Source organism: Haplochromis burtoni, unplaced genomic scaffold, assembly GCF_018398535.1.
Source record: "Haplochromis burtoni strain Fernald_Lab_line unplaced genomic scaffold, NCSU_Asbu1 Contig_14, whole genome shotgun sequence".
Lineage (NCBI taxonomy): Eukaryota > Metazoa > Chordata > Actinopteri > Cichliformes > Cichlidae > Haplochromis > Haplochromis burtoni.
The window spans coordinates 868,706-894,013 of NW_024582375.1; the positions used below are offsets into that span (position 1 = coordinate 868,706).

The 25,308-nt window shown below is 41.1% G+C and overlaps 2 protein-coding genes across 7 annotated transcripts in view; one reads left to right on the top strand and one right to left on the bottom strand.

Annotated features, from left to right (window-relative positions):
* Positions 1-14,322, bottom strand: part of foxp2 (forkhead box P2) — a 102,564-nt gene extending 88,242 nt beyond the window's left edge. For 2 of the 5 annotated variants that reach the window (XM_014329449.2, XM_005915610.3), the window contains exons 1-4: positions 13,943-14,322; positions 10,490-10,641; positions 4,448-4,514; positions 3,169-3,235 (exon numbers count right to left, since the gene is read on the bottom strand). The gene's annotated coding sequence lies outside the window, so the exon portion shown is untranslated. Of the gene's footprint in view, positions 1-3,168; positions 3,236-4,447; positions 4,515-10,489; positions 10,654-13,942 lie in introns of all 5 variants that reach the window. The other 3 variants (XM_014329442.2, XM_042217278.1, XM_005915611.3) reach the window with 3 other exon arrangements.
* ppp1r3aa (protein phosphatase 1, regulatory subunit 3Aa) lies at positions 12,684-24,418 on the top strand. Of its 2 annotated transcripts, none has more exons than XM_042217535.1 (4): positions 12,684-13,013; positions 19,553-19,611; positions 19,707-19,804; positions 20,471-24,418. In XM_042217535.1, the coding sequence occupies exons 1-4, from the start codon at positions 13,003-13,005 to the stop codon at positions 23,624-23,626; spliced, it is 3,324 nt and encodes a 1,107-aa protein (XP_042073469.1). In that variant the 5' UTR covers positions 12,684-13,002; the 3' UTR covers positions 23,627-24,418. The 2 variants fall into 2 exon arrangements, with proteins under 2 accessions (XP_042073469.1, XP_005915679.1); XM_005915617.3 differs by lacking the exon at positions 12,684-13,013 and adding an exon at positions 14,566-18,708.
* Positions 24,419-25,308: the final 890 nt, after the last annotated feature.

The window sequence follows — 25,308 nt, forward strand, 5'->3', positions numbered from 1 at the left end:
GAGAGAGAGAGAGAGAGAGAGAGAGAGAGAGAAAGTCTTATCATAGAGAGGAATCCTACCATTAATTAAAAACAGCAAAACTGAGTCACTCAAATAAAATAAAAAAAACCCTAAATGTAGTTATGACAGACTTAAGTTCACAAAGCTAACGTGCAAAAAGTTAATTGTAATCACATTTAAAATAATGTTTGATTTTTAGTGTCTCCCAAGAATTCAGGAACAACTTCTTGGCAACTCAGTTATTTCCATGTACTGCACCTTAGCATGCAGACCCTTACATAAACAGAACTCATCAGCAGGTTAAAACACTGTAGGATTTAGTTTATGTCACGATGGCGATATCCCTATAAAACACTGCGCTGGGAAGGGCTAACATAAACTTTAGACTATTTGTGCAGGCTGAAAAATGAGGCTGCGTGACAGCTTGGTGATAACACACGAGTTCAATCTGTCAAGACAATCAGCATTCAGACCTTGGGAGAAGAATGCGCGACTGTGTGCGACCGATTCACTGGACACGATCACCTGCGAGCGAAGCCCACTCATAATTCGTCCCACCTGAAATAAGGAGTTCAACCTAAAGTCAGGCCTCTCTGATGTCATGCCTGCCTCAGGTTGGGTTTCACAATAATCTCAGGCTCTTGGAGAGATGCCATCAGGCCCTGCTTCCACACCCCAAGATTTTCTTGAATTAAATTGCAAGGAAAGAATAACACTTGAAACAGCAGATCTTTGCTCCCTTTTCTTCAGAAATTAAGCTATTGCATGCGGTATTTCCAACGAGTCATATACACACATATACACACATATTGCAAGGGCCCCAAAGTATGCTGAGGCAGGCCACCTTTGCTGAGGGAAATTAACTTTCTTTTTCCTGCATTAAAATTTCTTAAATTACATATTCTAGATTCAGATTCATCCGTTCATATTCGAATGAAGATTTGGCAATTTATAATCAACTGGATAACAGATAGCATGAAAGAAAAAGAGGGGAATACCGCAGAGGATCAATAGAGCCATCTTCTTCTGAGGTAATGATGGTAATACTCATTCTGAGCCTCCTTGCAAACTTCATTCTCATAGCAACTGTGCACTCAGGACAAACATTCGCCGTGCAATTTCTTTTCTTTACTCATCACCCGACATCCTCCATCTCCACATCCTCTCTTGCTTTTTTACTCTGACCCTCAGTTATTTCTTTTTTAGATAGATGTGAGTGAGATAAATACCCGATAGTTGCTAGGAAAAAAGTATAGTGTGGAAAAAGAGATTAATCTAAAGTGTTTATACTGAGAACAGGACCTGGACTGAATTCTATCTTCTTCTTAAACTGGGTTTTATATGGAGCATTCACACCAGTTAAAAAGAAGAGGAAAAAATTGCTGGAAATATAAATGTCAGGTATGCAAAAATAATTCCTTCATGGAAGTAATGTAAGAACAGGACATCTCCTAATCAGAGAGCTCAGCAAAGGGCAAGATGTCACTGGCTTTTCTTCCAATTTGCTCACAGTATGACACAATCAGACCCTACCCCAAACTTCATTAAATCGAAAAATGGAAACTGGGGAACTTCCAAAAAACTTTCAGCTTCTCCCCCTCCCTCTTTCCTAAGTGTGAAGACAAAACAGTGGACCATAGAGAGAAGGGCGCATGAAGAACGGCAGCAGATCCTTGGGAGTGAGTGCAAAAGTGAGGAAAAGGGGGAAAGAAGGGAAAGTAAACCTTTGATGAGTAAGACTTTTTTTGTTAAGCGATGGAGCTTAACTTTAAAATATTCTGGGTGGCAGTGAATGGGGGATTGACCAATGGCCCTGATCTCAGCCACACACGGGGGCACTGGGGTTAATGGTGGATAAAGATTAGAAAAAAAAGAAGGGTTGCTTTGCCTGATCTCCATCCACCCCCACACACCGACCCTGCAGTTTTCACCTTCTCCACCAATCCCAAATCAGCTAGACAATGGAGGCTGCCAATGGGGAATGATCCAAGTCCCTTTGATTTCTGCCTCTACCCCCTCGACTGTTCTGAGTGCCCAGGGTAAAGACCCGTGGAGGTTCCCCTGTTTGCCCACTCACAGGGACGACAGTTAGCGGGCTCAGAGAAACCATCTGAGGATTGAAAATGGTATGACAAGAGGTCTCTGATCTATGACAAGAAATCAATTTCAAACTGGAAATGTGCGCAGAGAGCTGTTCAGACTGAGCTGTAGCTTCTTTAAAGTAGCCAAAGATATGCTTAATTGCTGTAGATTTTTATATGTGTCTACGGTGGAAGTGCAGCTTGCAGTGTTGAGGCAATTACACATTTTTGCAATGATTAGAGGGACATTTTTAGGCTAGCAGATATGCAGTAAGAGTTCATCTTTGAAGATTTAACTGAATACTGGACAAATTAAGAAGTAATGTTTAAATCTCTTTTAGGTGGAAAAAGAAATCTTGACTCTGTTTCACTCAGGAATGAAAGCAATGGGAAGGTGGAAGTGGTCTTGCACCCAAGATGCTGAGTGTCTTTGCTTATGTGCACACACTTTAATCACATTTTAACCTCAAAGACTGTACTCCAAGATAGTGTTTTAAGAAAAAATTATTTTTTTCCTGTTAGGTTATGGATTGAATAGATTTTAAAAATAGATTCAAAGCAAACAGACACAAACTTCTAGCTTCAAACAATAAATCAACCACAGAAAAAAGTTTTTTACTTCTTTTGGAAATGAACCAGATTGGCTCCAAAATGTAATAGCTCCACCTCGACTCGAAGTTTATGCATTGTCTTGCAAAAAAGACAAACATTCCTCCATCTTTGGCCTTGACAGAATAATTGTGGCATTTAATTAACTGCAATAAATAAATGGCTATTGCATTATGTAAAATGGCAGATTATCATGTGCAACCTTTAAACAACACTTGTGCTTTTTCTTTTTAATAAGGTCACAATAACACCCTCCAGACCATATGACCAATATATCCATAAGAAAATGATACACTGATATGTACACTTTTCTCATACCCCGCTCTGCTGATTTGTCATTTCAGCACCCAGGACTGTTTCTCTAAAGCCAAACCCCATCAGCAGTCGTGACTGATGTGCCTCATTACAGTGGACACATTAATCTGAAAGAAAACACAACACCAGGCATGCAAGGACAATGAAAACTGCTTTCACTTACCACTTTGCACTTTACAGTGTTTGTCGTCTGCTTTTTTCTACGGGTGCACTGTATACATATTTCATCCCTAAAAAGAAAAATAAGAAACATGTCGGACCATAAATATGAGAAGCACACCGAAAAAAACAACAAAAAAGCGCATTTGTCTGGACATGCATTGAGCAGATACTTTGTAACTGACTCAAATAGCTAGAAATAGCTGGATTTGGAATCTGAGGCTACGGGTTGATCTGTGGACTCCATTTAATTTAATGCAACAGTTTCCAATGTTTTTAAGTTCTGTTTGGCTGCTTGCATTGTGATTTTATTGTAAACAAACATTGTTCTATCAATGATTGAAAAACTGTCGGCTTTACTCTCATAAGCTCTGCTTAGCAGAGCTCAGCACACAATGTGACAGAGACGGTGAAACAGAGAGCAGAGGAAGAAAGGAGGTAAAATGCAGTAAAGATACGGACTAGGCTGGAATAAAACATGCAAATAAACTAGATTTACATCATAAATAAATGTTTTGGGGCTTTTTAATAGTCATATATTTTTGTTCCTTGTTTGTTACTCTTCATTCCAATTCACAAAATTCAATTTCATAATTTATTTATTTCATTATTTGTATGGAAAAAGTCTGACTGGTGGAGTCCCACTTTTGCCACCTGCTGTGTTCACCAATATAGAGAGATACATGTGGAATATACCGAATTTAGGAACAATGTAACCCCTCTTCAATTCTAGTTCTGCTACAAATCTCAATCAAGACATCAATTGCATAAAAAAGAAAAAGAAAAAGTAAAAAGAAAAAAAAAAGAAAAAGAAAAAAGAAATCCAAGCTTGCTCACATTTGTCAGCCATAGTGCATATCATAACTTCTAAGTAAGAGTAGATTGAAAATCCTTGGGGTGTGAAAACCAAACAGGCACAACTGAAAGGTTGCCCAGTGAAGGGGGAATTCTATCAAGGTAGACAAGATGAAGATTTGTTACATTTGAGGAGGAATGGGGCCCCACTGACCTCTTCCAGCCACTACAATCACCCTAACACGGGCAGGTTAACAATACCGTAACACTATCAAGCACAGACTAAAAACAAAGACACAGTCATTGCATGCAAACACACAACTGTTTTACATAAGAGTTTTACTCTGAAAGATTAATTGGCCTTAGGAATGCACTATGTACTTTTAATTTTAACACAGAGCTTTGAAAATACATGCTGCTCTAAATCCCTCCCAAGGTCCAGGATGCTTTGACCGATGGACATGAAGGGACTATGTTCAAATACTTACCCTCAGGGAGAGAACTTGCTGTTGTTGTCCGTCACAGGTGGGGTAGCAGTCCAGCAATGTCAGCTCTCTGAGATTAGAGAAAACAAAAGCACACTGTTAGTCCAAAACTACTTTATGACACACTGATTTTTTTTCCCCCTAGGAACATTCATTGCTGGAACTAACAAGTGTGGGCTAGATGGCTTATTGCATAACTATTTTCTGTAAGGTTTGTAGGTGAAGGCAGTAAACTTTGTGACAACAAAGTGCACCTGGATTTTTGCTGTGAAGCCTGAGAGCATATGTGTGTGGGTATATATCTGTGTGTAAATACATGCACCAACAGGCAATGTACGATACAGTACACTCCCCTGCCCCCAAACTGCTCAATCTCTGTAAAGTTAAAAGGCGCAGTGCCTGGAAGGCTCTAGCTCTCAACGCCAAGTAAATCACACCGTTAACCTGACACGATTGATTTCTCATATACTTCCATTCAGCTGTCTGAATCTAAGTACACATGCTATGGTATCCATATAATTTAGAGCCCATTAGCATTGATGATTTTTGTGTTAATCACACAAGTACATTGAAAGAAGAATACAATGCCACATCTGCAGCTACTGATTGATCTGGACACTTTTATTGCACATGCATTACATTTAGAGAACTAGGGGCTAACAACAAGTCCCCAGGAGCATCAGAGAGGCCACTTTCTGCTGCTGGGGGCATGAAGGGCAAAAAATGGCCTGGATGTTCCTCCCTGGGATGTTTTTTTATTCCTCTCCCTTTTATTCTCCCAGAATTCCAATGACCCCTACAGGCAACCAGCGACTGCTGAATCCTAAGGAATGTGCTCTCTGAACTGTGCAAAAGGCCCGGAGCTCACAGAGCACAGCTGAAAACAAAAACATGCCAACTGGTATAATTTCTCACTGTTTTGAGTTTGTGGAAAAAACGTTTCACATATTGCTGCACAATATTTGCAAAGAATGGGGTAAGAAGGTTTAAGACTGGGGGGTGAGCACCAACCAGTGGACTGGATATTGGGAAAACTGACAAGAAAGGTTTCAGAATAACGATTGTTTTAATGTGTATTTAAGTAGAGTGAAACATCTACTTGGATGGGATTACTACATCTGAAAAAGCACATTTTAGATATAATATGGATAAGCTACTTTCAGCTGCTTCCTTATTCACAAAGAGTTGCCACAGCAGGTATCTCCACATGTTTGATTTGGCCGATTTTTTAAACCTGATGCCCTTCCTTTCACAACCCCAAAAGGACTTGCGGCTCCTGGGATCAAACCGAGGATTCGTTCCCTGTTATCGAATGTGTAAACCACTACACTAAGGAGCCACTTTAGATATAATATAGATATAAAATATAATTTTTAGATAATGCCCCCCACTTCTCTTAAATCATTTGCTCCTGGGTAGACTTCCAACATCACAGCACCCTGTGGCCATGCAGATGTTATATTTTATTCAGTGGAAAAGCATTTGGAATGCTATTAGTCTGCATGACCTCCAATTCGTGGGGATTTACAAATAACACACATGTCTTTATGCCAAGTATAAAACCATTGGTAAATTCTATCAACTTATAAATATGGCAAAAGCATTCAACTATTCATGAAGGTCTAATAATGCTATAGGCTGATATTTACATAAAGTGCTTGTGCGCTAAGTCAAGATAAACTATTTAAGACCTGGACCACAAATACCTCCACACAGCAGAAAAAGGAGGGTCCTGCGATGAAAGAGGACATTATGCTAACAAGTCAGATTACTATACACAATAACTTTATCTTAAAAGTAAATACCATCCTTGGTGTTGGAAAGAGAGGGGAGGCGTTATGGAAAGTCACTGGCAATATTTCTGTGGGGACCAAATGCTCCTTATCAGTGTTAGTCGAGCAATTCAGGCCTGCCTGAAGAAAGATGAGTCTTCAAACTCATTCTATTCATGGTCAGACGTGTAATTACCCTCAGCTCACAGTCTAGACGTAACCGCTTTCACAGTATTTAAGACCCCCTATGCAACGCACGGACGCCGGCTCCTACCACCAAGCCCTGCACGTTAAATCTGTGGGCAGATAAATTAGCGAAGAATGCAATAAAATAGACACAATGAGAGGAACTTTATCCTCCCCGCTGCTAAATGAGATTTCTTTGAAATGCAGATCAGTGGCTCTAGATTAGTGAATTTTAGCTGCTGTCAACATCATAACAAAATACAAATGCGATTGTTCGCTGCTGCCTTATCTCCTTGCTTCCATCTGCTGGCTGGTTATTTACTCCCCCCTGATTTACTATGCAGATCTAAATAAGTCGCATCAAAAGGAGGGCTTACTGCACAATGGCTTCTTAAGCTTCTACATCAAGGTATTTGAAAAACCGGTAGTCACATGAAAAGGCTGCCCATCAAAGGCACATCTCTAATGAACTCTCCCATATCAGAGGGGGCTTGTGGGGCCTGGCTTTAATGCCTTCTGTGAGAGAGGAGCAGAACTACAAATCAGACCCACCAAGCCATGGCAGAGAAAGGAGGAGGACAGAGAGTGGGAGAAAAGAAAGGAGGAGAAGGAAGGGGAAGACAGCAGTTATCAGATGAGATTAACTCAGCAAAGGCACTAGTCCTGGGTCTTTCCATCCATCTAACTCTTAAGTGTACACTGATGAAGGCACTTGTAAAAAAGTTCAAGAGAGCACGCTACACTAAATTCAGTGACAACACACCAAGGTTAACTACTTAAAATACAAATTTGTATTTTAAAATAATTTGGAATCTGAAATGTTGATAGATACATTCAGTGTGAGTGTAACTGTAATGCCTTAAAGGTTTTTTGAACAACTGTAATGAAAGGAAGTCTGAATATTCTAAACATCTGTTTAAAATGACCCATCAATCCAGTGATCAAAGGAAGATATAAACTGTCAAACACAGGAAAGGAAAACATACTGTGTTTTCCCCACTTCTCATCCTCTGCAAGTCTGCAAACAGCTTTGGTAATCTCAAACAGAGCTTTTGCATTACGCTCCTGCAATAACCTTTAATTTCATGGTGTATTTGTTGCATTCAGCACACAGGCAGGATTACAACTGACAATCTTCAGACTTATATGGGAAAAATAAACTGCATGAAGAGATCATGATCTTGAGCCCCCCCCATCCCACCCCACGCTCTCAAACACACCGCCACCCTGCTTTGTATCCCTATGTCTGGTTGAAGGGGAGACCCCCACCAACAAGCATGCAGTTTTACCAGTGAACAATTAGCCCCGGAGCAAGAGCAGGCCCTGCACTGGCACATGTGGTTAAGAGACGAGCGCTGCGGGAGAGCGCCAGATGATGAAGGGATGAGGTTGGGAAGGGGGAGTAGAGGAGAGGATATTGAGGGGGGGTACCCCCACCCCATCCCGGGTGAAGGAGGCGAGTGGCGCGTGCCAGCCACACGTGTGCCAATTTTTGCCTTCCTTCATCATTCACTTTCAGATCCTCTTTACAGAGAAGATATACATATAAAATAGAGAGTGGAACTTTCCCCCCTCCTTACATCCAGTCCAACTTTGTCCCCAAATTTTAGGAGCCCACCCCAAAATTGAGCTGTGATGTAAAGGAACCCAATGGTTAAGTCGCTTGTGCTACAGAAACCAAACTCGTCTTCCCTCCCCTCACCCTGCCTCAAGCGTCTTTCTACAGTGCAGCGTGCCAACTGGGCCCAGTGCCAGTCGCATTTGCAACCACAAGGGACCCCCGTCTTTTTGCCTTGCCTAATGAAATGACAAAACAACAGATTTGCATATGCAGAAACAGGTGTTGTAACAGGTTTGACTCCTCTTGACCCGAGCCGTGTTAAAGAGAGAAAATGCTAGAGAAAAAAAGTTTATGGCCAACAGCTGCCTGGAGGTATTTAGGCTCTGATGGGCACTCAAGTCTGCACCATCTGCCCTGCTCCTTGCCAGGAGTGACAATCTAAATTAAAAACCACTCATCAAAAATCGTAAAAATAAACCATTGTTTTGTTGGGTCCATATGTTGTGGCTATTTTACTTCATTCTCAGAGAGTTGCATTTGAGGCTGAGCTTCATGGCCTATAGCTGTGATCCAGGGAAAATCCAAAGAGCCACACAGTAGCCTGTAATTACCCTCCCACCGATCTGTTGCCTTCAAACCAAAGCCCTGCGTCATCCTCCACAATATCCAAGTCCATCCTCTCCACATTACAGAGGAGAAAACCTAGAAGAGCCTGTGTGGTGAAAACATGGCCATTGTTTAGAGTAGGATTAGGGATTGCCATCCAGGAGCACGAGCCGGGTGTTCAGATGGTGAAAGAAGAGAAAAGCACTACGCTGTACTTGCTCAGAACTTGATAACTGCTATTATGTTTTATGCAGATTTACATTTGCATTGCCAGAAATAAAAACTGTGGTGGAGAGTGCATGGTGGCGAAACAATCCAAAGTTAAAGCGATGCATTTCTGGAAATGTCAAACGTCTCCCTTCCACGTTTTGACCAAATTATGTCCTGACTCAAAGGGGCCTGACTGGGAACATTCTCTTTGTCCTTTTGCTGAAAGACACGGCTAGTGTACAACACCAAAGCTATGCCCAGCATGCTCAACACCACCGCAACCCAACCCCCCACTACCATTTTTCTCCCCCCTGTTTTTATTTAGACGGGTGAGACAGAAGGAACAAACCTGAGACAGTCGTGACCCTGCACGAGTGCTGTAACTTGTTCTAGAGCTATGCCAGCAGAAGGCAGCACCATATGCCCTCAGCCCCGAGCTGGATGCTCTTTCTGCAGCCTAATGTGCCTGTCAAAAATTGTTACTGTCATGACCCCCCCTCTCTTTCATGTTTTTCCCCCCTACACACACAACATGTTTGAAATAAACATTTTTTCCCTTTTTCTCTGTGTCTCTTAGGGTAAAGAGGAAAGGTTGTTTCCTCTGTGAGGCATGGTGTGTTTTTGTTTCTAAACAGGATAAAACCCATCAATACAAACCATTCTATAAAGCCCAGTCTTTACAACTGTACACTCATTAACTAATACTGTATTTATTTATTTATTTAAGGTAAAAACCAACTTAGGCATTATGAAACCTAACCTCTTTTTCTTTTTTCTTACATTTCTATTGTGAAATTAATTAAAATAATCATTATTCTATTAACATATCATATATAAAGACCTTCTAAACCTCAGTGGACCTCAGTCCTCACTGTTTACAAGTGACAAGCTGATGGCTGAATGCAGTCTGAGTAACAGTGACCTTGCCTTTTACCATGAGTGACCTTCTGTCTTTAATTCAGGGCAAGACCCCCAAAACCAACACTTTTTTTTTTTCACATGAGGACATCGTCCATCTGACCGTGACTTGAATAAAAGCTGTCATGCCCTCACACCACACTGGCCACACAGTAAACATGCAACTGCTAACTCAAAAAGAAAGAAAGAAAAACTGAGGATATAAAAACATGTAAGGTCTGTGGCTGCTATCAAATGGACCCATGGTTGTATGTGGCCACAACCAACATCGCCCGTTGTGGGCTCCACATTTTGAATCCTGCATTTCCATCTTTTTTTAGAACCAGAAGTGAACACATCTGGATGAGTGGGTGGAAGCTTGGTTGTCAAGGTGCATCCATAGACTGCGTGGATGCATCATACAGACACAGATGTCTACTATTTAGTGGAAAAACAACATACAAATAAAATGTTAGAACATCACTCAGCAAACTTAAAAGAGACTTCCTGGAAAGTCTGAAAGTACAATTAACAACACAGCAATCCATATCATTTGTCAGCTAACTGCATTAAAAAGGCTCCAAAAGGCTGCATGGTTGGAAGGTACTGTTAGTGACTTGAATCAGCAAACAGCTAGCATTTATCCACCTCTGTCAGCACCCACCTTTGAGTGGTAGGACTAGAAAAGTGAAATACCGTTCCAATTGCTCATAGCAGTTTAAATAACATTTAAATGGATAAATTCTAACAAAAACCTAATCTTCCCAAAAAGCTGGAAATAAGCTAAAGAGAATGAATAAAATGCTTTTGTACCAGGCTGTAGAGTTCAGCGATTTAATGCTGGAGTCTGTGGAGATTGACTCGCTTTTGGAGACAGCCTCAAGTGGCTATTACAGGAACTGCAGTTTCTGGCAATCCGTGCTGGCTTCCATCTTTCACCCCTGAAGGTTGCAGCTTGGTGTCAGCTGAAAGGAAGACTACAATATATGAGGTCACGGTCAAGAGTAGAACAGCCAAGAGGGAGAAATTTAAACTTTATGAAAAGCATGACTTATTTTTCATAACTGTAAGAAAGATTTGTGTACACAAAGCTAATGTTTTATAACTTTGCATGAATGCTTCTTTGCATTTAGAGTCAGACACACTGTGATACACGCCAGCAAAAAACTACACATCTTAACTTGTGGAGTGTGGTCATCTGTTTGTAAGTTTTACAACCCTTGGAGGGATACATGATGACGTAAGATGTAGTAATATTTGCAAAAACAATCTTTACAGGACATTTTGATACGTGACTGTTTTGATTAAAGTCAATTTACAGCATAGCCACATAATCTTTTTAACTTGGGAAAGCAAGCATAAAAATCAAATGGTCAGTGAGTATGTTACCAACTTTTCCCTATTAACTCACCCTTGTGTGAGGAGCCTGCAATCTCTCTATAATCCACATCCCCTGACCCCACCCTACACAGCTTTCTCCAGCCAAAGAGTCACAGCGTTCCTCGTCGACAACAGTGTCTAGCTGGGCTTAAGAAGTGACCCAGAGCGTAACTAAAAAACTCTGAGCTGTCTCAAGACTCTTAGTAACTGGGACACACAAAACATCATTACTGAGATGTGGATAATTACAGTCCAAAAGAGCGGCCTCCTAAGCATGTAATGCACTCTTTTATCTTAAGAAGTCAATCTCTCCAAAGCTGACAGCTTGCAGCATATGATCCTGGTAAACAAATACTTTTGCGCGGCACAAAAGTGCCATTAAAGGCCAAAACTGTCAACACAAATTCCATTCTTAACTTGGAGCGGGAGGGAACCAAAGTGCAGCGGGGAGGGGGGGACGGACGTGATCACTTCTGGTTGCTTTAACTTGCACGGAGGTACGGAGGTTGTCATAGAAACATTTCTATGAAGGGATATAACATGAACACATGCCATTTAATCACCTTTAAGTTTATGTAACAGGGGCTGAGTGAAAACACACTGGATGGGCTCACTGACGAGGTTAGATAAGTGATGCTGCTAGTGCGCCACTCCCTCAAATTTCTTAACCATGCATGCCCCCCCCCCGAAAAAAAAGAAAAAAGAAAAGAAAAGCACCAACACCTCAAGGGTTGAGTGAACAGTCTGCTTCATTACAGTGGTACTGGGGGATGGGTGATGGTGCGATTCAAACACTAATCCAAAAATGAGTGTTTCATTATCTAAAGAGCCAAAAACAACACTGATGTGATCTGTGTATAAAAGCCACTTTCTTCTAATCAAACCCCCCCCACCCCCTTTTTTTTATTTTGCACAGTGCACAATAAAAAACTGTGGAAACTGTGCAAGTTTCCACAGGAGTATTAGAATAAAAAAAAATAATAAACACAAAGGATTTTTCTACTTGAGTTCAGCTAGAAGCAACAATTCTCATATCTGAGACAAAATCATGCATCAACCAGCGTTCATTGAGCTGAAAGCCGAATCTTAATTTTGATAAATGATTGAAACATATGACAGGGTATACACATTAATCCTGTGGAGGACATTCATTTTCCTATTACCATAATGTAGAGCACGACCACCCAATGATGAATGCTGCAATCAAAAAATGGACGCAGAGTGGGGAGAGCCGGGGTAATAAGTGCGCTGCTCCCAACAACGGTCAGTCTTGAAGGGAGACTAATGGCAGGTCTCTCTGCATCTCTCCCACTGCCTTAAGTGGGTAAGGGAAGGAGAAGAATGCATCCTGTTTTACAAAATCCAGTGGCCTCACTTACCAAATGCAAGGACACCTAAACAACAAGTAAACAAGAGTCTGTTTTAAACACACTTTGAGAAATAATTACAGGGGCATTTCAACAAAGGTTGATTGTGCGCTGTCGCTGACATATTTCACAAGGGGCATTTATTGCCGCCTGGCCTTTGAAGAGTGAGAGCTGCTGAGTGAGGGGGGGAACTGGCCCACACCTGCATAACTGAGGAGGGAACACCTGTGCACCCTGCGGCTTGAACAAGTAAGGTCGATCCAGCTAATCCAGGGGTGAAAGCTGATCAGAGGACAGGCCTGAAGAGTTCTGCAGCTCCCAGTGCCTTGTTAGCCTTTCTTTACCAAAAGAGAGGGGGAAAAAAAGTTACATCTATTGATTTTTGGGCCACACTTGATTGCAAGACAGGAGGGACAGGGAGTGTGAAATAGAGGAGGCCAGCAGAAGATTTTTTTAGGAGCTTGTAATGTTTAGAGAAATTAGTCTGAATTGGAGGTTTATCATGATGAAAAGCAATACACTACCAACACCCCTGTCTGTTTCTGGACAACGAAAAAAGATGGAATATAAAAATGGAGCATGCAACTACGGTAAGCTGATTAATCGTAGATATTGATAACGCAGACAGCAGTCATGCAGGTAAAGGATCATTAAATCTAAATGCACCTTTTGAGCTTAAGAAGCTGTGACAGTGGTATTTAAAGAAAAATATAACTGAGCACTAGTGGAACATGGTTTTAAAACCACCAGTCATATGTGATATCATTATATGGCTAGAACACTAAAGGATTGCACTGAAAAAGAATTAAACTGACTTCATATCTTACACACAGAAGCTGCAATAAGATGCAAATCAAATCACAGTTTCCTTCTTTTTTTTACTAATTACTACAACGTAGTAGGTAGCTGCATAAAAAATAAATTCAGCTGGAAAATAAAATAGCTTCCAATTAAATTCATGTAGATACTTGTCCTCTATGTAGTTTTTTGTTTATTTTTTTTCTAGTGAAGACTATATATATATATATATGTGTGTGTGTATATATATATATATATATATACACACACAAAAAAAAGAAACAAAAGAATTGAGCTGGTTTCGGAGCAAACTTTTTAAATTAATTTTTAAATATTTAATTTATCACATAACGGTGAATAAAAATCGGTAAATAGCCTAATTCTGTTAGACATGTGTAATAAATATGTTAGAAAATTAACAACTTGTTTTATATCGTCGCACTTAAAAAAAAAAATCAGCGTTCAGCTTTCAGAGCAGGCAAAGACTGGACAGTGCTCTCAAAAGGTCCTAACAGTTTTTTTAAGCGAATACCGAGCTAAGGGAAATCTGTCAAAGCAGCTCGCTAACTCCGAGCGCAACGTGTAAATAATAACCCAACAAAAAGCAAAAACTTGACAACCAGCGGTTCACTTCCTAATTCAAATGCAGTGGACAGAGAGGTTTAGAAAAAATAGTCAAAGGTTTTCGGAGACTAATACGCTCCTGCGCAGGAAAACTTACCACGAGAAACGGCAGGTATATTTCCCTAAAGTCAAAGTGGACACGCCAGGTGAGAAGCCGTCGTCCTCTACACTTGCAGCCGTCTTCGCACGTGACTGTCCAAGTTCACCATAACGCAGAGAAAATGAACAACAAGCTGCAGAGTAAATAAAAAAAAAGCTCAAATATTCCTCCGCTGGGCACCGCTGTCGGAGACAGACACACACACACACACTCTCTCCTGCGGTCTCCCGTCAACGCCGCTGTTATTACTAATGCAACAGAGAGAAAAGCAATATACTGAGTCCTGTTTGAATGACGCGCAATGCGAGGAAGAAGAAGCGGCTTGTTTTTTTTTTTCTTTCTTTCTTTCGTTACGATTCAAACACACATCAGGCAGCAACCCGGCAAGCAAGTAGTATATTTGGGACTAGAACCCCCCCAGGGGAGGCACTTGCTTGTTCGCGGAGGTGTGTTTGTTATTTTTGGGCGTACTGCGACCCCGTGTGACGTCAGGGCCACCTGCTCTGTAAACAAAAAAAAAGTATTTTTAAAAGTTTGCTCCCCCCTTTTTTCACTCTTCGCTAACGTTTAACTATTAAGTATTTTAGCGGGGAGAGCTGCTGCCCGTGTGAGGAAGCGTTCACCATAGTTAGATATTATTGTTGGGGATTGAACTGGTAACATTCCACTAATGGGACGATCCCGCCAACCAAAAAGCAACATTTCTTGTTTTTGATAAACTTGACTTTATATGCTAAAACTCGCAAAGAAGTAGTGCGAAACCATCCGCTATTAAACTGAAGAAAAGAATCAATATATGCCTTTAATGTTCCTGCAATATTTCATCAAGAGGATCTGCTTTTATGTAGCAGCTTCCTCCGGCATACATCAATCGTGACTGTTTCCCTTTTGAATCTTTTTAAGGAATAGGTCATTTTGTGTGTTTTCTCCTCTCAAATTTTGCGTAATTAACCGACTTTCATAAACCTGCACGACAGGATTTTTTTTAAACAAATAATAATGCAAATGAAAGCATCGATGGAAACAAATATACCTTAAAATCTTCAGCAGCTTTCGAGCCAGAATTTAAACTGCACCTCTCTCATCAGCAGTGGCATTTTTAAAGCTGGCGTTTTTACGCGCACGTCATTAAATTGTAGGTTTGCAGATAGAAATATTCGCGGTTGTCTACAAGTGTTTACACTGAGAGGATGATTGGAAACCAGTGCGTGAAAAACATAATATCCTAAACGCCATCATCATTATGAGTGTTATTAAAATTGTGGTTTAGTGTAAACACGTTTAAGGTTAAACTCTGTATACAGAAAATCACTGTTGAATAAATACTTTACAAAAGAAAAACATACGACAACATGTACAGATTCTTGACTGGAGGATTTTATTATTACTTATTCTGTCATACCTTTACAACGTAATTTAGTGTATTTATTCATCTAATAGTAGATCCGAAGCCAGTCAAACACTGAGCACAACCCTGAGCAGTAGTTAAAATGATTTGCTTTCTTCTATCTCGTCTTTCCTCTTCTTTCTTTCTTTTTTTCTTTCTATCCCCCCCCCTCCCCCTTTTTTCTTCAAACGCTACGATGTTCATAGCTTAGAAATAAATATTCAGAATAATATCAAGTGGGAAAGGAAAAGGAGTAGGAGCTAAGTGTTTTGCTTAAGAAGGGCGATTAGTGCATTTAAAGATTATATATCTGGTGTTATTTATGTTACAAATAATTGAGAGAAACACGGTTGTAGGTGATGTGTACATGTTGCTGTGTAGTGTGGCCATGTGAATTTAATATACAATAAAAGATGTATTGTTATTACCATTATTATTGTTATTACTGACTAAATACGTAAATATTTTTTAAAAATACATTATCTTTTAGTTATTATTATTCTTATCAGCATTATCCTGAAAGCTGTTTCCTGTTGGCGTGTATGCACGGAATACCCCTATTATATTCTGAAATCATCTGAAAAAATACAGTATTAGACACTTATCTGTCTGATGTAATATAAACTGGGATTGTTCCAGTAATTTTGTGGTATACGCACACAGTCTTTTCTACCGTTTTGTGCTTTTGTTTGTGTTAAAAATCTTTATTGCAACTAAATATTCCGTGAAATGTGAATTAGAGGAAGCAGCATCTGCAAAATGATGAGGACATGAAGGGAAAAGCAATCTCGTGGAATTGTGACGGTGGTATGCCGCCACCTACTGGTCATTCTTTAAAACAGAAAACAACTTTCTGATGAAGGTAACTGGCACAGGAAGTCTTAGGTACACAGAAGAAATATTAATATTACCTTTTCCTTCTGTAATGATCTTGTTTGTGGACAAGGCTAACTGTACGCCTGGAACTCATTATCACACTAAGGGAGACTAAAGTGGAAATGCAAATGAATTTTAACTTGTGCTGACATGAATTTTACTATGATCACATAGTGCCATCTACTGATAAAACTTAGTCACACAATTCGTCTTGCATTTAGACATTTTTTAGCATTCCTGCTACTGACTGTATGCATTTAGTGTTATGTATTTTATATGATTGCACTTAGCTGTAGCAAATTAACACTTGTCACATGTCTGCCTTTTCATACGCTGCAAATGATGCAACTTAATCATTAAAACTGCAGTTGAAAAGTCCAAGGAGAGCATTTTTGCCTTTAGTATGAAGAACAAAGGGTCCTTTGGGGGAAAAGAAAACCCACTCACACACTTGTAAAAGATTATACAACAAGCACCAATGTCTATTTACAAGATATACAAGATCTGGGGGGTATACTTATCCAGCATATCAAGGATTAGTTGAATTAAACTTCCTATCTGAGATCACTTTGTGCAAAATCATGCCAGTATGCACACGCACACAGCCAAAGAAAGAGTCCAATCTCATAATAATGTTTTGTTTTGTTGTCCAAGATACAGTGAAAATTAAGTCTGCTTTAATGTCGATGATACAAGAGAGTCCCTGGCCTTCTATGAACAGCAACAGAACTAATACTAATTTGATACATTATTGATGACAGTGTGGACATGCTTTCATTTCCTTGTCCACGTGGAGGTGACTAGTCAGCTGCAGCTCCCCCGCAGTGGGTAGGATGATACTTTTCTTTCTAGGGGACATTTCAGCAGGGGACACACTTGGTAACACAAGGAATTTAGGTGTGGCAATTCAGTTTCAGTTTCAGACCAACTTACTGTAGCTTCCTATGGTACTTCAGTTGATCAGTGTCAGTAAATACTTTGAAGCGGCAGCACTAATAGTTACTTTGTCTGGAAAATGCATTTTACATTTTATTGCTTTTAACACTGGTGAGATTCCTGAACAAAAACTAAAGCATCTCAGAGCTGTTCTCATATGTGCGCCTTATGCTAACCATCAGTCCTTAGGTTGATCGATCACTCTCCATTTGTGCTGTTTCAAAGGATGACTTTTCATCAAACTTTAGTCTGTTGAGCTTTAGATTTATACCCAGAGGCCTGATCACCATTAAGTAAAACTAGACAACTGCTTTTACAGTGTAGCCAAGAATGCAGAGATACTGTATCAGGTGTGGATTGTCGAAAAGCAGGTAGAAATTTTGCTATGTGAAACTTTTAAGACTTTGTTGCTGCAAAGCAAGTAAATGTAAAATAAAATAAAAAACTTCAAAGTAGCTTCAAGTATGTCCTTTTTCTGCACTAATTTTCCATTGTAGAGCTCTGTAAATGCTTTGCTTTCATGTAGTTATGATGTTACTAACAAACATATTATGAGAGTGTAACCGCGAGGATAACAGGCCAGCCTTGGTCTAGTTATATGTGTCCTATTAATAGGCCTGGCTAAGGCTCACGAGCTTCGCTGTAACCGAACTCCATCTGTCAAGTCACGTCCTCTCCCTGCTCTCCCCTCTACACTATCACTGTAGCCGGGCGAGGGTCACTCTGGTCTGTGCCACCCTCCTAGTGGACAGACGGCAGGACAGGCAGACAGCTCAAGACCATCGCGTATTATGGAGACTCTGTGTGTTCAACCCTCGCGACAGGACGGGCTGATGATGGAGGAGGAACAAGGGAAAAGTGGAAAACAGGATGAGGGGGGAATGAAGGCCTCTTCTCTCACGGGCTCCACCACAGATGAGGAGACAGATGACGACTCGGAACCAGAACCCCCACCAGTTATTCGCAGGAAGGTGTCTTTCGCAGATGCATTTGGCCTAAACCTGGTCTCTGTCAAGGAGTTTGACAGTGCTGAAGCGGCAGAACTAGAAGTCAGTCGGGCTGCTGAGCAGGAGGCACTTCATTCATTAGAGGAGCTCTATATGTGCTGTCTGTTTACAGTCCCGTCATCCCCGGAGGAGCTGGAACAGAGGCTGCAGGCACAGATGGTCGAGCTGGAGAGCATTGAACTCCTCCCAGGGACCGCCACCCTTCGAGGCATCGTCAGGGTGGTCAACCTCTGCTACAGTAAGTCTGTTTTTGCCCGGATCACTCTCGACCGCTGGAACAGCTGCTTTGACCTCCCGGCAGACTATGTGCCCGGGTCCAGTGATAGAAAAACAGACAGGTTTGCCTTCAAGTATACTTTGGTGCCTCCGTTTGAGAGAGAAGGGACTAGATTGGAGTTCTGTCTCTGTTATGAATCATCAGCGGGCACATTCTGGGCTAACAACAAAGGACTTAACTACGTGATGTTCTGCCACCAAAAGGGACAGATAAAGGAGCACGGGCCTCACATGCAAGAGGAGAGCTACAAGAGCAAGAGGAGCTGTCTCAAAGCTAACAGGTGTGAAAGTCTGAGTTTTTTTAAACATGCCTTTCTGCAGAAGGAAGTCACTTGTATGTCAACCAAAGCCTTCTGTGAGACTTTTTTGTGTATTATAGCGAGAACGGCCCTGTAGCTACAATTACTGTGGAAGGAAGTTTGAAATTCGGCACAGTGCAAGTGCACTTACACTGTGCTGCTCTTCTCATTAAGAGAAGTCATTGAAAGCAATATGCTCCACTAACTGGGCCATTGTGTGTTTACAGTGAGGTGTTATGTAACCATCCAGTGGCCTGTAGAACACACATTGCCCATTTATGGCCAGATGTATGCGCCGGTTTCCATGACGTCTCCACTGTAGCAAGATATGCTCATTTTATCCTCTTTGACCCCATCTGCAAAATTCTTTTTTTATGCCTGAAGAATTATAGCTCCCCTTTATGTGCATGTTCTGGCTTTGAGCTGCTGCAGCACAAGGGCCAGATAATGCACCAGACAAACATATTTCAAAGGCCTCTGGCGCAGATACACACTGTCTGGATGTGCATAATAGGCATTTTGTATACTGTGTAGCATAATTATACAGCACGGCCAGTTGCTGTTCAAGGCGTGTCTTTAATAAAAGATTGAAACCTGTTTTCTATTATGCCATTTGACTTGAACCCCAGTGCTCGAGGTGTTTATGGGGACTTTAAGCTTCGCGAAATTATGAAACACAACATCTGGAGGACAGAGAGCAACAATACCCCTTTTACTACAAAAAGATCTGATGAATACTATACATAATGGATTGTTAAATTAACTATCTGGTACTGTCTGGAAAACATCTTATGTCACGCTAGCCATATCTTATTTTGAACAACAGGAATGGAAGCACAGTGGAGAAGACCCGGGATAATGCTAACACAGCAACAGTTGCTACAGGTGTGTACTTAGTGTTTATATATGCATGCATGTGTGCATATATGTTTTAATGTGCAACAAAACTTTCACCCTTGCCTTTTTTTGGTCTTCTGCAGAACTAGAAGCAACACAGAGAGCAGAAAAGGCCCACAGGCAGACACTGGACAGCAAAGATGTCCAGTTATTACTTCACAGTGATGAGCACAGAACTGTGGTGAGGCTCTTTTTATATTATTTTACCCTACCCCAAATGATAATGAAAAACATTTATTGATAATGAAGTAACGTGCTAGGCCAGAGGCTGCAGTTTGAGGTTCAGCAGTTCCCACCATGCTTTTAAGAGAGGATGAAAAACAGAGAAAAAGGAGTGGCAGTGTGGGTCATAGGGATTTACAGAGATAACGCCAGAAGGGGTAATGTTTGGGGTGTCTTCAGTGTTTTAGAAAATTAGGAAACACCAGCATCGCCAAAAAGTAAACTCCCCTAGCCATAAAATGTATGTTGTGTCATCATAAAAATGCAGTTCTTGTTTGTCTCCAAGGTACAAATGATAGCTGAGGAAGTGGTGCATGTTATACTGCACAGTGAGTCCCAGAAGGGTACATGAAGTTAGCTAACCTGATACTTGGGAACACATCTGAAATCCTTCACATTCAGTCCATTAATAATACATGGAGCATACTTGTAAACATGTGGGAAAATTGATGAGTCAAACAAGAATAGGTGTGAAGTTGCTAGATTATTGAAATGCATTGCATGTTGGATATATAAAAATACTCAAAGGAAAGGCACATTTTTAATCACCAGCCAAATATCAGGGTTTCGCCAGCACAGTGACTTAACAAAGCTCACTGCTTTGACTTTTGGCCTTTTTTGACAGGTGGAGAGCGTAAAAAGCAGACGCAAAGCAGCACGTTTGGCACGTGTGCAGGACTACCTCTCCCAAAGAACGCATCAAGAATCCAAGAATCTTGCATGTGACTCAGCCAGTGGCCAGAAAGCCTCTCAGTCTATGCCGGCTCCCTGGGGTGACTCTGCCAGCTTGCTCTATAAATACCAAAAGGCGCAACCGAACGAGTGCCCGCAAGTCCTCACCTACCATCAGATTCCTCTCCTTACACTGGACTGGAGCAATGACAAACCCCAGCAGTGGGAGACGGCTGACGCGGATGACATCTGGAGCAGAAGAGCTAAAACGATCTTGTCAAAAGAAGAAAACACACCTTCTGCTGATGACATGTGGGAGACCTTTCTTCCTGGGACAGATGATACTGACAATAAAAAAGCCTCTGTGTGCGATGCGTGGCAGGCCTTTCTTAATGGGCCCGACCATTCTAACGTTCCAGAGTCAGAATGGCTGCAGACAGCAGCATCAGTGTCTCCTTCAAACGACAAAGGGCTCCAACCCCAATATTCAGCATTTCGAGAATTTCAACTGGGTGCCAATATTCCTGCCGCCGCACAGGCACACTGCTTAGATGCACGTCAGCCTCTGTCAGACACATGGGGAGAACTGCTTGCTAATGTTGCCTTGAACACCGAAGACCACCAGCCAGCAGAGGCATGTGTCACCAGCCCAAGAGATGACAACGCAGCAACACAAGACGCATCCCAAAGGTCAGAGACGAGCTCTGTAACAGACACTCCACAGAAACTTTGCCTCGAGGGGGCACCGCGGTCCGAGGACTCTATTGACAGTTCAACCGAGTGTCACAAGCATGTGGTCCGGGAGCCAGAAAGAGAAGGAATAATAGGAGGAGCAAAAGAAGTAGAAGAGGAGCCCATCACATCACACATGGCTGACTTAATAACAAGCTCAGGGGAGTCGGAGACAACAGACATGACAGCAATGCCAGGGTTTCAGAATGCCAGTGCTGTTGATAGTATCTCACAGGGAGCAAGGCTGGATGAGGGTCTTTCTTCCACCGGGGAAGGAGAGGTTACAGGTACTACACACAATGGTGTAGATGACATGCTGGCATTTAGGGAGACAATCAGACAAGGGACAAAGGATGGGGCGAGGTATGTTTCTTCCACATCCAGAAAAGGAGTGGAGGAGGAAGACATCATGATGAACTATACGGAAAATAAAGCATCTACAGAGGAGGAGATATTTAGGCCACACAGAACAGAAGAGAGTGAAACCTCCCCAAGGTATGCAGATGAAATGCAGTGTGAGCAATTTGGGCCAAACAGAAATGGCGGAAATCAGCAGGAGAGTGATAGAAATGAAACAGGACCTCAACATCTACACGATGGTGGATTTGATTCAAAGCAGGAAAACAAAATCGTGGCAGCTGAATTGAATGAAGGCGTTCCATTGAACACCAAATGCGTGACAGCACTCGAAGAGACAGAGCAGGAAACTTACTTTTCAACAACAGGTGAGGAAACAAAGGGACTAATAAGTACAGCAGAGGAAAGGTTCCAGGCGTTAGATGATCAAGCATGGCAACATAATGATACAGCTTTAGATGTGAGTGCATCAATAATTTTGGATGTGCACGACAAACAGTCACAGTCAGTCCAAAGAGGCAAGGAGCCAAAAGTTGAGATGAAGCAGGAATCACAAATGGAACAAAGTGGAGTGAAATTGAAAGAAGGTGAGCACGGATTAAACTTCAACAAGACAGAGGTGGGAAAAAGCTTTAGTTGCAACGGAATAATAGCAAATCCATCAGAACAGACGAGACCAAAAGAGAAATCAAATGAAGTCAACCAGGCTTTCCAAAGTGGCTGCAATACATTCAGACCTCCAGCAAATAAATGCAACCCAAAGGGACTGGAAGTGGTTGAAGTGGGATGGACCGATTCACAGGAAGACACGGAGGGTCAAAATGAGAACATATGCGGTGAAACGAGCCAAGAGGAAATCGAAGTAAAAGAGAATGTCGCAAAGAAAGACACTTCAGCGGAACACCAATCTGAGACGTTACAAAGACTAGAAGGAGATACGAGTCAGGAAGACAGAGATGAGATGATGAGCATTCGGGAGCTGAAAATGGAAGCAGGGAGGGAGTTAATGGGTAATGTGGAGGGCCCTCAGGGGGAGAGGAAGAATGCACCGGCAGAATTGAAAGAAGAAGAAGAGTTGTCAGCAGAAGTTGAGAGCTTTCTGCGTGTTGAATATAAAAAGCTGTCACATGGAACAAAAGAACCTATTATGGGAGAAAATACTGCATCACTTGAGGTGATAGAGGTGGGATTGGAGGAGATCTTCATAGAAAGATTTGTAGAAGATTTGGTCAGGGGGATTTGGGAAGAGGTCTTTGGCAGAGAAGTGCAGGCATCAAATAGACACACTGATATTGTTGATGGAATGGGGTGCATGCTGAGAGATACTACACAAGGCTGCCATGTTCTTTTTGAAAAAGACTTCAATGACACTTTTGATTCAGGGGTATTTTCCTTGACGGAATTACCAACAGATCCAAACTCAAGTTTCTGTCAAAAGCTGGAGCAAGCTGTATCCACTAAAGGCCATGAACGCTCTGTGGTAGAAGGAAGTAAGTTACTTGACATAGCAGAACAAGCTCACGTTGTCTCTGAATCACATGCAGATTTGATTTTGAGTGCTAATCCCAGTCACAATCTCACCACCACCTCAGATGCGCATAGTCTGCAATCATTGCCTGAAACAACTCCAGCTCTGGCAGAAGCTCCGATGGATCTGGAAAGCCACACTCACATAAAAGAAAGATCGGCTGCTCGTTGTGAGACAGGCAGACAAATAGAAGGCTGTGTAGTTGCCCATGGAGAGATTTTTAATAAATCAGCCCACCCATCTCACAAACATCCATCATCTTCCTCAGAGAAATTAAAAGAGGCCGATGGTCTTGTATGGTGCAGTATATTATATATCCTCAGTCACGTCACCAGACTTCTAATCTATGCCCTCTTAATTAGTGGATTCTTTGTCATTGTTTTCCTCTATGATTTCCCATCAGTCTTAGCTCTCTACATATTTTCATTATCATGGTGGTTTTATAAGTGGAAGAGACAACACGTGATGACAGACAAGGAGATGGTGGGATAGCCTAAGATTTAAGAAAAAGCAAGAGTGGTGAAGAGTGCTACATCAGCACACTACTCTAAACTGTAATGTCCACTACCATGTACAGTGCTATTAGTGTGTTTGTGAGTGTGTGTGCGTATTTCCCATCTATTAAGTTACTTAATAGACTGATTCCAAAACTTTTTGGGGTTGGCGAACCATTAAACCTGAACACAATATACTACGTACCTGTCTTTGGACTTGCGTGCATTTTTTTGGTTAATTTAAATACAGTCTAGTGGTTAAAAAATGGTTTAAGTTACAATAAGACTCACTAAACAAACAGAATTTGGTGCAGAAATATGTTTTTGTTGTTGCATGTTTTGTAACGCTATAAATCTGTCTTGCAACTCCAAGTAGTCGATCTAATTTGAGTTCCCATTAGGGCGTCATTCTGTGGTTAAAAAAAAAGACAGAATAAAGGAATACAATAAACTTCAAACTGAACTGAACGTTGTTAAAATCATAGGAATTTTCACCTTTTGTTGAATGTTTTAGTCCACAGAAATGTTTAAGTGTATGACGTGTGTATGTTTGCTGTGTTTTATGGGCCCAATACCACTTTATTATGTAACAAATGGAACAAATTTCCTTGATTTTCTTCAATAAAAGAAATTCATGTGACAAAAAAAAATACAACAAAGAAACCCCCATTGTTTTTTAAATTGACAAAGCAAGATTTATTTTGCCCTGGACATTTTCATATTTCACAACTGATGAACTTTGCATGATGCATGTTTTATGACACTACAGCTTTGTGGTTTGTTCACTACCAGTGTTGGTCAAGTTACTTGAAAAAAGTAATCAGCAACTAATTACTGATTACTTACCCCAAAAAAGTAATCACATTACTTTACTGATTACTTATTTTCAAAAGTAATTAATTACTTAGCTACTTTTTAAAAACAGGATTTACAACCTGAATAGGTAATAAAGCAATAGATCTTTCAGCCCAATTCTGCTTTTTCTGCATAATCCATCATACAAAATGTAATCAAATGGAAAAGTCTCTTTTTAAAACTTGTTTTATACATTTTAATCTTTTAACTTTATGCATCAAGCAAAAATTTAATTATATGCAACATGCACATAAAATATTTTTTTTTGTTTGTGTTTACACTCACTCTTTAAAATAGATGCAAGTAAAACACAGCAGAAAATAAATAAAATCAAAGACTAGCTGTCCTGTTGCTCTATTTTCACCTGTAAAGCAGGAGTGGGGTAGGCGGAGGTTTGCCCTGGTGCAGGTGTGCCGCAGTGGTCAGTTGAAGAATCTCTGTGAATTTCCCATTACGTCGTAGCGCACTCGGTGCTTGCTTGGAAGTTTAAGGGGGTTTTTTGCTGTAAAAAGAAGTTTTCTTCCCACGCAGTGAACAGCGGACACTAATGTTTTTGTCACTTTTTACGGAATCAAACTCAAAGTAAGGTCAGTACTTCCACGCTTTAAACGCTGCACACTCTTACTCTCTCCCGCACTCGATATATTATCCATTGTTGATCTGCACACAGCTGTTGCCATGAACGTTGCACTCGCTTACGTCACTGTCATGAGATTCTCGCAAAAAACCCCCCACGGTTTTAGTAACGCAGTAACACAGCGAAAGTAACGATAATCTAATTACCGTTTTTGCAATAGTAATCCCTTACTTTAATCGTTACTTGAA

What these genes read in the sequence shown, in the direction of transcription:
- ppp1r3aa (XM_005915617.3), top strand. Translation starts at nt 17,936, where the DNA reads ATGGAGACTCTGTGTGTTCAACCCTCGCGACAGGACGGGCTGATGATG. An exon ending in CACAGCAACAGTTGCTACAG is followed by an intron (nt 19,612 to 19,706) that starts GTGTGTACTTAG and finishes GGTCTTCTGCAG; the next exon opens with AACTAGAAGCAACACAGAGA. An exon ending in GTGATGAGCACAGAACTGTG is followed by an intron (nt 19,805 to 20,470) that starts GTGAGGCTCTTT and finishes CTTTTTTGACAG; the next exon opens with GTGGAGAGCGTAAAAAGCAG.